At 40.3% G+C, this 12,912-nt stretch overlaps 1 protein-coding gene across 1 annotated transcript in view; it reads right to left on the minus strand.

Annotated features, from left to right (window-relative positions):
* Positions 1-10,004: 10,004 nt before the first annotated feature.
* The window catches only part of SYBU (syntabulin), a 95,541-nt gene continuing 92,633 nt past the window's right edge, over positions 10,005-12,912 (minus strand). Inside the window, exon 7 of the mRNA XM_044668833.1 lies at positions 10,005-12,450. Within this exon, the coding sequence (XP_044524768.1) occupies positions 11,337-12,450 (1,114 nt within the window). The 3' untranslated portion in view covers positions 10,005-11,336. The remainder of the gene's footprint in view (positions 12,451-12,912) is intronic.

Raw genomic sequence — 12,912 nt, forward strand, 5'->3', positions numbered from 1 at the left:
ATTACCCATAATTCCTTAAGCCTTTTCCTATTGGTTGTGAGTTAAAACTACATTACCCAAACTCCTTTTCACCATACCCTTAAGGCCTTTAGCCTTTTCCTATTGGTTGTGGGTTTTCGTGGGCTGTTTTTGATATGGTAATGGTGGGCGTGTTGTTGGGGCTTTTTGGAGAGAAGGCGCCGTGGTGAAGGGTGAGTTAGGGTCTTCCCCAGGGCCTTTTAAATAAAAATCCTTATAAATATCATACTTTGGAGGCATTGAATATTAATTTCAATCTTTACAGTTCCCACCTGGGGTTGATTGATTATTGGTACCGGCTCTATTAGCCTTGGTTCATCTGACTGTGTTTTTCCCTCCGCAGAGTGGTGATGGAATAACTACTCCAGGAAGGAACTTAATAAAAAAATAAAAATTTATGTATGTTGTTAACAAGGGAAAGGAATGATCAGAAATGGGTTGGGGAATAGGAGACCCTATCACTAAATCTATGACAATAATCCCTCAGGACTCTAGGCTGTTCAGTAATGCTGGGCTTGTTCTTCACCTCCTCTGTCTCAGCTTGGCCATCGCCAAACCAGAGTAAGCAAACTGTTTGGATTACACAAATATGATCTTTCTCTCAGCTTCTTACTGCTAGTTGTTGTGCCAGTCCTACAGCCTTCAGGAAATACCATCCTTACCACCCTCTTCTTCTCCTACCCACTTCCTGGATTCCCCCCAGGCCTGGGATACCTAAATATCTAGAGATGGTTTAGATGCCTAAATATCTAAAGATTCAGAGAGAATCAGAGGATCCACGATCTGACCCACAGGTCAATCAATGTTCAAGATCAAATGTCCAAGGCAAGAGTTTAGGCAAAGCTCAGCCAAGGCAAAGCCAAAGCCAAAGCCAAAGCCAAAAGAGTCCCCAAAAGACAAAGGGTCCAGGCTCCCTGTCAGGGGGCTGCCAGGGTATTTATATCATTTCTGCCCAACTGCCTTTTCTCCTGTCCTCACAGTCTCTGGGAACATTCCAATGTCTCCAACTATCTTCACCTGTCAATCAAGGTGTGACTCTCAGCTCCCAGAGTCTGAATATGACAGAACCAAACAGATTAAGTTGATCAAATTAAATGCCAATAGGAGCATGGAGAAACAGGCCTAATATTATATTCTTTGAGCAGCTGTGGATTGTTTTTTAGAAGACAAGATGGAAAAAACACTAAGAGTTGTAAAGTGGTTTGGATTTGGCCCTAAGGACATTATTGAAGGGTAAAAAGTTGTACATATGAAAATTTTCATGGAAGCTTTTTAATGATAAAATAACTGGAAATAACACAAATGCAATAATTGAGACATGGCTAAAAAAAAAGACACCATAAGTTGTGGATCTGATTTAGAGGCAGGGATAAGCAGAGATTAGAGACAGTTCATCAAGAAAGCGCATTCTTTGGAGAGAGGTCATCTCAGAGAAAAAAGGAAAGGGGTATAATTGCGGACTTGAGAAGAGTATTACCTTCCTGCTTTTCCATCAGCCAGCTTCCTGGCCTAAGAAAAGGCAAATCCTCAGTCTTTGCATACTACAAGGACTTCTCCTCTAGCTTCTGGTTGTTTTGTGAAAAATTAGTGTTTGATGAAAACATGAAGTGCCCCTGATGGTAGGGAAAGATTAGCCGAGATTAGCCTGGCTCCAGCACCAGTTCTTAGCAATGTTGCGCCCAAGGGACACATTCTCTGACTCTACTACACATTAGAGGGGGAAGCTAACATTAAGCAGAGCTTTTGGCCACTCTGTTCTTTTTGTACCCGGGATAGTATGAACTTCCACCTTGTCATTTAGTTTTCAAGGATCTTAGATGTAGAATTGAGGTGACTTTTAGAAGTCACCTAGTTCAAATATTGCATTTTATTCTTCAATGTACTTTTTTTAACCCTTAACTTCTATGCATTGGCTCCTAGGTGGAAGAGTGGTAAGGGTGGGCAATGGGGGTCAAGTGACTTGCCCAGGGTCACACAGCTGGGAAGTGTCTGAGGCCGGATTTGAACCTAGGACCTCCCGTCTCTAGGCCTGACTCTCAATCCACTGAGCTACCCAGCTGCCCCCAAATATTGCATTTTAGAAGGAAATTATACACAGAAGTGTCTTTGTTACAGCCATATAAGTAATTGGCAAGAATCATGGAAGTCAGAACAAGGAGGAAAGTATAGAAGGTTTTGATATTAATCAAATCTTTTTAATAATTAGAATTATTCAAGCTTTTCTGGACTATTATAATATTCTCTCAAGTGGCCTCCATTGCTCTAGTCTCTCCAGTTCATTCTTTGCATAGCTATCAAAATAATCTTCATAGATCATATATCTGAATCTGCTACTCCTGTATTCAAAAATCTTTAGCCTAACTTTTAATGTGTTCTATAATATAACTCCAAACCTACTTTTCAGCTTCATTTTAATTATCCCCTCCTTACATATTCTCCATTCCAGCCAAACTAGACTACTGCTGGTTCCCCATACTAAATGGGATTACTAGACCCATCTGCATTCCACTCTTGCAGAGTTCTAATTGTTGGAATGAAACAGCAGGGGACAGTCAAAGAAAGATGACTTTTAGATTTTGAGGGTGAGAATATTAGTGGCATCAATTGACTCAGCTACATATTTGGGTGAATCACTTAACTTCCCTGGGCTTCAGTTTCCTCAATTATAAAATGAGGGAGTTGTCTTGGATTACCTCAAATGTCCCCTCCTTCTTTAAATCTTTGATCCAGTGAAGTAGAGAAATTAATTGAAAAGAAGCAGTTCTTTTTAAAGTGTGGGGTTTTTAAGTTGGGAACTTTAAAATCTATCGTCAAGTATTCACAAATGAGGACCTTCTATACATTAAAGTTACCATCTAAATTGTTTGAGAAGCATACCAAAGATTAGGAAAGAAGTCTAGCTTATTAGGGCAGTTCTCTTTGTTTTGCAGTGAAGAAGTGTTACCAGGGACTGATTAGGGCAATTTTGATTGATCAAATGATTAATATGTTAATTTTCTGAAGAAGGCAAATTGTTGGGTTTACTGTAGAGTAGATAGGAGGATTTTGCACTGGATCTGGAGTCAGAAGAGCTGGATTTGAATCCTAGCTCTTATATTTACTTGTTACGTAAACATTTTGACCTAAATTAAGTGGTGCAGTAGATACAACACTAGACCTGGACTTAGAAAGACCTAAATTCAAATTCAGATTCAGATACTTCCTATTTGTGTGGCCTTAGGCAAATCATAGCCTCCATCTGCCTCAGTTTTCTTATCTGTAGTGGGGATAATGATAGCATCTACCTTATAAGGTTGTTGTGAAGATCAAATAATGATATCTGTAAAGCAGTTAACACCTTACTTGGCATACAGTAGACACTTAAAAAAGCTTGTTTCCTTCTATGAATAAGAATAATAAATTAGCAAATTTTGACATTTCTATTTTCACATTCTCTCTCATCTGATCTTTATTCCATTCATACATCAACCACCTTAATTTAGGCTCTCATCACTTCTCAGCCAAATTATTGCAACAGCCTCCAAAATTTGTCTCCCCAATTCACATCTTTTTTCACTGTAGGGCATCTTATATTCTACTGCCAAAAGAATTTTCTCTAAACCATGACTCTGACCATATGAGTTGCCTACTTGATTTCCTATTGACTTTAGGATAAAAAAATATACACTCCTCTGTTTAATCTTTCAGACCCTAAAAAAACTGGTTTCAGTCTAATGGACAGTGGAGTGATACACTCATGTTGGTATTATCTCTGTTTCTCAAACATAGTATTCCATCTTGTCTCTATTCCCCATAGCTAGGAAGCACTTTAAAAAAAAAAAAAAACTTCTATCACAGGTAGTTTGGCAACTATAAAGGCTATATAAATGTAACATGTCATTTTTATAGAAATGAAGACTATCAAGGATGAAGGCTTTAGTGTACCTTCCAAACCATCAATTCTTGTTGGGTTTTTTTCCCAATAATTTGATTGAAATATTAAAAATGGTATTTTGACATAATTTAATTTCTTCATAATTCTATATATTTTATTTTCTGCATTTAAATACATTTTTTCTGGAAAGAGGTCTGTCCACAAATGTTATCAGGCTACCAGTGATACCAAAAAGGTATCTCTGCCTTAGTTGACATATTTTGTAAAACAATAAATTACAAAAAGATTTTCATACAAATGGACAAGATAGTAACCACAATTCATTTCCATTCTTCTGGAATGGTGGTTGGGGAATATGGTTTTCTGATTAATTGAATATTCTAATCACCATGTGTACTGTCCATGAATTGCTGGGATTCAAAGAACTAAAAAATGCAATGAAATGTACTTTGAATCATAGAATCTCATAGCCAGAAGGTACCTTATGTCCATCATTTAACACTAAAACTGCATTGAATATAATTTAATCTTTCGGTGAGCCAGAAGGTCCTTGGGGAATCTTTCAGTGCTTCGGCAGCATCATTATGAATATCATAATGTAGATTGTAGATGTCAAGGGTGTAGGAGAGAGGATAGAATAGGTTCTGAGCCTGGGGCATATCCCCAATGCAGCTTTAAAAAAAATAATTTCCTGGTCTTTTATTCATTTGCCATTTCCCTCTCCTTAGATCCAATGTAGATTCAAAACAAAACAAAGCAAAATAAAATCCAACTGGCCTTTCCAGTTGTTTGTATTCTGGATAAATGGGAGCTCTGATTTGTTTGCCCAGTCAGTGACTGTAGCAGTCCAATCCTATGGTCTATTGTTGCTTTCATCATGAGACGGATCTGACTCAGTATGCAATTGTTCTTTTAAACGCTTCAAGAACTGACTACCCAGGGAAAAGATTTCTGCCTTTAAAAAGGCCTTAGAAATGATTCCAAATCTTTAGAAATGAAAACCCACAAGACACAGAGATAATGGACTCAAGTGCTATTTAGACTGGGCATAAATGCAAATCACTGACTTTCCCCACCTCACCTCCCCCAGTCTCCCTTCCTCTCCCCGCCTCCAAATGTCAAAAACGCCAGGCATCTGAGTGGATTGTTGAGGTTTTTGCTTCCCTCCTCACCCCCCAAACAGCTCAGTGTGGAAAGGTCAGCACATCCCTTTGGGAAAAGTCACTTATAAATTAGAATGTTTGCACACATACAGCCCAGGAAATATCTAAAACATCCTTCCTTTATGATGGGGCAAGTGGTACCCGATTAGATATTTTTCACCTTCCTGCCTCTTTGTATTTTTCCAGGGCTAAAATCTATGAGAGGGTAGAAGAGTGCTATAAGGAGGATCAGATCATCTTGTCAAAACCAGCCAACGCCTTGAGTTTCTGAAGCAAAAGCAATCTGTGTTCCATTTCTTATTTCCTCCATGGGGATTTATTTATAGTAGCCTTTGTTCTGACTCAAAGCTTTAGTTTTCCAAGTACTTTTATAGCATCTGTGACGCCCCAAATAAGGGAGAGTGATATCTGGTCCAATATATCATGTTTTCTTACCTTTGCTCAGTTTTTATTCTAGACTGGATGGGATGTGAAGCTGCCAAACCTTTCACAGGTGATTCGTTTTGTTGTGAGTAAGATTAATTTAGTATTAGTATTGGTCCTAGCAGGAAGGGCTGGAGGATTCCAAGATGGAATGAAGGAGCAGGAAGTGGGGCTTGGACTCTGAGAGAGACTCCATGGTAGTTGGGACATAACTGTTGCTAACCCTGGGAGATCTCAGATTTAGGGAAAAACTGCATCCAGATTCCCTGGGATCCTGAGAGGTGGAGGCTTACAGCAGTGGACAACAGACCTGCAGAGCAGCACCAAGTGGGGAAGTGGTTTGTGATCTGGTGGACAGCATTGCAAACTCACTCTCCCTACCTGGGTACCTTGGATCATCTGTCCTGGTGGAGTTGGCTCTTGGCATCCTGTGACCATGCTTGGATTTACCCTGAGACTCCAATTGAAAGCCATCCTCAGGCCCTTTAGCTGAGCTGACCAAACCTGGCTGGAACCAGGTTTGGAGGAGCTTTCCCTGTGACTTCTGTACTGTTTCCTTTGGGCCCTGCCTGGCTTAGGTCAATAGAATAGTGTAGTCAAGTCCTTCCCTTGCCCCTGTGGTTTGCCCTTAGGTTGTAAGTATAGAATCCCTTATTCCCATCCTTTATTATTGTTTCCCTCAATTAAACTGTTATAAACTTTTACCTATTGCCTGCTGGTTCCATAGGCCCTGGCCTAGGTGGGCTGAGTGACCGTTGGCCTAACTGCCATTCCTATTGACAGTTAACAGCTTGGCAGTAAACTCTGGTCTCCCTATCCTGGTTGGTCCTGTCTCTCCTTCAACCCAATGTGAACCCACAAACCATTTAGATCACATTTTAATAATAATAGTTAACATCCCTGGTGTCCCACCATTACAGTTTCCATCTCTTTACATCAAGAAGGTTGCAAGATACAAGGCAGAGAAAAATTTGAGCCTCTTCTATTTGGTTGCTTACCTTTGAAAACGAGTATTTAGTGTTTTAAGGAGAATTGAGAGTTCTTCCTCCTCAGAAGTTATCTTACTTTTCAGATTGAGCCAGTGAGAACCAACTCTCTGTGTGGATGGTTACAATAGTTTCCCTACTATAATATAAGCAGGAGTCTTATTCCTTGGCTGGGAGGGGGGGAGGGGGAAGAGGAGGGAAGCTCTGATTCAGAATTAGCTAAAAATAAATTCACCAGAGGAAATGTGAAGAACAGTACATTAGGTACCTCTTTGTGGATTCAGGTATTAGTTCCCTGCTTTAGGAAGAAAAGTGACTCATTCTGGGGATACTCCCAGACCCACTCAGTTTTATGGAATTACAGGCTGACACCAAAAAAGCCTCTTATAAAGAGATAGGTCCTTCTAAAGCTAGCTATCAGAACCACAACTAGTAATTCTTTCTCCTGGAGGCAAAACCAACTGAATAGGCTTAGGGGAGTGCCACTATAGAAAACAATCTTTCCTATGGGTAGAGGCATTTTGGGGGGGAGAGGAGGACAGCCTATCCATAGTCCAGCTTTTGATTCTTTGGGGTTGGAGAGGGGAGGATGCACCCAGGAAAAGAGTGCCATAGTGATGGGACCCTTTCTGAGGAAGAAAAGGGGTAGATCTTCTGGTAGAAGAAGGAAGAACCCTTCTTCCCCTCCCTCATCTACCCTGCCCCACCTCAACCATGTCAGCACATTGAGGCAAAGTACTTTTTGCTACAGTCTAATTACAATTCTGTGAGTTGAATCTGTGTCATGGGAGATATGGGTATAAACATGTATGTATGTGTGAACAGAGATGGGCTCTTTAGAAATCAGAGTCTCTAGGCAGGTGTTCCAGGAAAGTTGAGCTAATCCTCTCTGAAGTCCAGATTCTAACAAGATGTGAGGGAATGTGTTCTGTTACCATTTGTATTGTGACACTATCCTATTTGTGAATCAAAAAGACCTTTCAGAATTCAAGGACAATGATAGGCTTGGGTATGCCAGGAGGAGGGCAAATAGGATGGGGATGAGACCAGACACCATACTAGATGAAGATTGGTTGAAGAAACACGGAAGTTTTAACTAAAGATGAGATGCTCACTCCATTGAAATAAGTGAACAATTGTTATGAGGAAGAGAATTATTTCTGCTTGGGCTAAGAGGAAAGAACTAGTCAATGAGTGGAATTTTTTAGAGAAGTTAATTTTAAGGTAACATAAGGAAAGGGAAACTCTGGCAATTAAGGTGCTTTACATATGGAGTCGGCTGTCTTGGGAAAAGAAGTTATGGGTCACTGGAAAAGTTCAAATAGAATCTGGATGACCATTTGTCAAGGACACCGTAGCCCAGAATCACACGTTAGGAAGGTGTTCTAGGAGAACTTTATGGACCTGACAAATAACTGTTTGAGTCTCTTTTGTTTCCTGCTGAGAGCCACTGAACTTTTAAAAAGGAAATCCTAAACTGTCCATTAAGGAAGCCTGCATACCCTTTCTCTCAAATAGTAATAACTAAAATTTAGCAGGAAATCCCAGGACTTCTGGCCCTGATGGAGGAGCCCTGGGATTTGTGGCAATCTCCAACCACAGCTTTCTCCTTTTCTTTCTCCCATCTGAAGATTCAAGTCTTCCACTGGCTGATTTTAAATATAATTTCTCTTGAGGGAGTTCTGGTCCCAAAATTTCATTGGCATGGGTGAACTCAGTGTGAAAACTCACTTCATTTAGGGAAACAATTTCCAGGGCAGTTTTAATGTGTATTCAAGTGGCTCAATGCTACTGGGAAACTAATGCTTTAGCTTTAAGGAAAAATTCTTTGGGGGCTTCTAGCTAAAGACAAAACCTTAAACGGTACTTCTAGTGGCAAGAACAACATTAGGGCAGAGTGGTCATGGTAGTCTCTACACATTTGACTAAGCTAAGCCAGAAGGCAGGGTGGAGATAAAGTTCTCCAAATTGCCTATAGTGCTTAAGTAGGCAGTTCTTGGATATTTCAGTTTTATGTTTGTGGCACTATAGTTAGTGGTAATAGCCACTTCCTGAACATGAATCCAGGGAAAATCTACATGAGTAGGAAGAGGCAGATATCTAGCATACTTGGTCCAAGGGAAAAAAAGAATGGAGCAAGCACCGTTTCTTTCCCTCTCCTCAGCTTCTACCCATTTTTTCTCCTAATAAAAAAATGAAACATGATAAATCAATAGCCAGATTTCTCTTGCCATTTTTATGTAGGATGTATAAGGGACCTTCTGAACTTGGATGTTGGTAAGTAGATAACATATCCCTAGGATCCACAAACTAGGTAGACCATGCATCTACTTAATTTCAGACACATGCACACAATACTTTGAGATTTTATATGGAATATTTATCCTTTGAGAAACAGTGTGTAGACAGGTCAGCTTTGGAGTCAAGGAGTCCTGGCATTAAGTCATACTTCTGAGTCTGGTATATAGTAGGGGCTTAATAAATGCTTGATTGGCTACAGGCAAATCATTTCTAAATTCCCTAGCTAATTCTCTAACTATAAGAGTTGCTATTATGGAGTAGTGGAGGGAGTTTTCATAGACTTATGATTATAGGACTGGCTTTCTTTTGATGCCTTGCAAATAAGTCTAGAAAATTAGTCAGTTCACATTTAAAAACAAAATAAAACAGTCAGTGTCTCTCACAAGAAAGAGAGAACTATGTGGGAAGGAACTTGTGGATAAAATGCTTGACTTACTACCAGAGAGATCTGGGTGTGAACACTACTTTTAACACTTAGTAGCTGTGTGGTAGTGGGTAAGTCACTCAACTTTTTGGTGACTGTCTCCATTTTAACATAGGAATAATAATAGAGTCCCTTCACAAAGTTGTGAGGATTAAATGAGGTAAACTACAGTATATAAAGATGTCAGCGTCCTTTGCTAAGAGCAAAGAGCTTTACTGAATTCCCTTTTCTTTGTGTTTTTATGTGTGTTTAAGCAAAGTTCATGTGGCTTCCCTTAGACACCCAAAGAAATAGGGGAAAGAAATAAGGAACCAGAACAGCTCACTGATACCTACTTTATATAGGGCCACATCTGGTAATTCACAAATAGGTCAACTCATCAAACACCCTCTCACTGGGACCAGGACCAACAACTTCAGAGTGAAGGCAAAAGGGACAAAAGGGAATGTGCAAAGTAGCCTCTGGAATCATGGTTGTGAAGACATGGCAGGAAGAGGGAAGCCTTCATAGTCAGGGACTCCTGGGTACATTCTTCTGGGTATCTCAAAGGTCACAGCCATTATGGAACCATGGCAACTCTTAAATCAGATATAGACCAATTCCAGATCAGAGAGTCATTTTTTTTAGGAAGGGGAGAATCTTCCTGAGCAGAACCCCCTAATTAGTTTTCTGTTCCCTCAGGTCATAGTCAAAGAGTCACCGATTTAACCTGAAATGTATCAAATATATTAGTGTCTAGATTTGGGGTTCCAGAGAAGGGGTAGCACACAAGGGAGGAAGTACATATCGTTTAGTCAACAAGCATTTATTAGGCATTTGCTATGGGCCAGGTACCATGTTAAGTGCTAGAGATACAAAGAAAGGAAAAAACATGGTCCTTGCCTTCAAGAAACGCACATTTTAATGGAGAAGACAATATGCAAACACCTATGTACACGCAAGATATATATACAGTAAAAAATAGAAAGTAATCTCAAAGGACAGGCACTGGGGTTGGGGATGGAAAAGCCCACCTGCAGAGCATGGGATTTGGGCAGCATTGAGTCTTGGAGGAAGGCAGAGAAGCCAGGAAGCAGAAGTGAGGAGTGGGAGAATTCCAGATAGTAGGAAGAGAACAAAACTGCTTTGCAAACCTTAAAGTGCTATGTAAATGCCAGCCCTCATTATTCTCATTCAAGCTGTTTGCAAGTTTGCTTGAAGATGGGGTAAAGTTTTTCTCCATGAGCAGCTATTTTAGGGATTTCTATGAGCAAAGAGAAGCTCCCTGGAGGAAAGAAAACACCATGCATTTGGCCTGTTTTCTGTCAACCTTGGCAATTAAATCTCATATGCATGATAGATCTGTGTAGGATATTCTTTCTATCCTCCTAGGTGGTTCAGGAAGAATGATATTTCACTAAATTAAAACGCTAATTTGCATTTTCAACATGCTTTTAATTTGTGATTACAAACATAATTTCCAATAAAACACTATATATAATAAGCAAAAAATAAATTAATACATGGTAAACTTGAATACAACTTCATTAATTAACAGGTTTAAGAACAAACAGCTCATTTACGACTCTGGAACTACATTTAATATAAACTTTGTCCAACACTCATAGCTTTTCAAATCTAAGTAAAACATTAAAAGAGCTATAAAGACTTCTCCAAACCAGTTACACGAATGCATTTTTATTTTTGGTTACAATCCCCTGCTATGCACAAGACCACTGAAATGCTGGGACAACCACACACTTTTAAAACGGCACAGGGCAAAGCGTGGAGACAGACACATGCCAGCCTTATGTCAGCTGCCTTGAAAGTGCAAACCTTTATTTATTTCTCCTCTTTCTGAACCACTAGTATAAGAGCTGGTACCTCAGACAACACCGCAGGATCATTAGCATGCTTTCCATACCACAGTTAAGGGACATCAACTTCAACCAGGTCAGGTCTCCATGCTTTTGGAAGATACCTCCGGCTTTTAAACAGTGAATAGGCATTCAACTATATATAGTGCAAATCAAATACCAAGAAGCAAACGACAGGACAGACTGCCATTAGATAAGACACATTCTTGGACAGAGCATCACAAGAGACGCTGCTCTTCTACCTGGCACAACACCACACAGAACAAACTGGCATAGGAGGAGGGCAACCTTCTAGGTTTGAATATGGAATGGGGTACGACGGAGAGAATGCAGGGCGACCAGGCAACAGCCTCGCAGTAACGCTCCGATGTTATAGACTGGATCGATGCCGCCTCTTTGAGTACTGAATGCCCACATGACCGTGGGGATGATGGGGGCTGCTACGGCCAAAAGATCCACCAGGAAACTGCTGCTCCAGTACTGTTTCGCCATTCCTGCCTGAGAGAGATGAATGACGTTGCCAAATCTTTCTTCAGGAAAGGCCATGAAATCCAGTTCCCTCATGACTCGGTTTTCGTGACTTTCCGCTTCCATCTTGCTGTAGGGCGTCTCCATAGGAGACAATAGAATGGCGGAGTTTGGATCACTGGGCGTGAGATCAACCATTAGAGCTGATGTGGCCTCTGGGAAGCTTTCTATCAGGTCGGCCTCAGACTCATCGAGGGATGATGGGCTGGAGGGCCGAGGCTCTTGCAACTTGAGCATATTCTGAATGAGCTGCTCTACGTCAGGGCTATATGGCACCACATCAGTCTGAATGGCCTGTTCGGTCACTGTGCTGTCTTCCTCCTGATTGACTGGGACCATTTCAAAAGCCTTCGTTTTAAGTGGTGAGGAAACAGATGTGGAATGTAAGAGGGAGAGGTCACCTGCATCTGTGGTGGTGGCCATCATAATCTCTTCAAACAAATCTGCGTTATTTTCCACATTTTCAATGGCCAGTAACTCACTCTCAGCTCCTTCCTCTATGGTTTGGTCTTCCAAAGCCCGTGCATCTGCCATTTTGCCATAGGCAGTATTGGGAGGTAAACTTTTCACTGGGGAATCACATAGATAGTCTAGACACTGCTCATCTCTGAGGGATCCATTCTGCGCCATCTCCATGCTCTGAAGTAAAGATTCCAATTTCTTATTTTGGATGTTTATATCTACAAAATACTTCTGTATTCCCTTGTCTTTATCAGCAAGGCTACTTCTCATGGTTTCAATGACCTGCTTCAGCTGTTTAATCTCTTTTCTTGCTTCCTTTAAGGCCAGCTGGGCTTCCACTCGATGGCATTCCTCTTCAATCCAGTCCTCTCGCATGCGGGCTAACTGAGATTTTAGCTCTGCAATTTCTGTTTCCCTATTAAAAAAAATTAACCCCCCCCAAAATCAACAAGGTAAAGTCAAATATCTGAAGTTTGACTTCTGAAATGTTACACTCTCTTAGCCTGTTACCTTTCCTTTATTCACACAATGACCAATACTTTTAGACTTCCTTTAAAAAAATTGCTATTCTCACTGAAAAACTTCATAGATGCGCTTTAGAAATAATTATAAGATATTAAGGCTGAATTTGTAGAACCTGAAGAGAAAAAAGAGCCTCAAATTCCATCTTCCAAAATCTTAGACAGAATGCCATTTAAAGAAGGGAAGATTATCCTATTTCTCCATAGCAAATTGGTCTTAATAAGTAGACCATACTTCTAAAAAAATATATTCTAGAAATGCACAATTGAACAGGACTAAGGAAGCCTCAAAATCAGGATTAAAACCCTGCCTAAAACATGAATATTGTCTTTAAAATTCCCAAGAAGTAGTCTTC

Source organism: Gracilinanus agilis, chromosome 1 (assembly GCF_016433145.1).
Source record: "Gracilinanus agilis isolate LMUSP501 chromosome 1, AgileGrace, whole genome shotgun sequence".
Lineage (NCBI taxonomy): Eukaryota > Metazoa > Chordata > Mammalia > Didelphimorphia > Didelphidae > Gracilinanus > Gracilinanus agilis.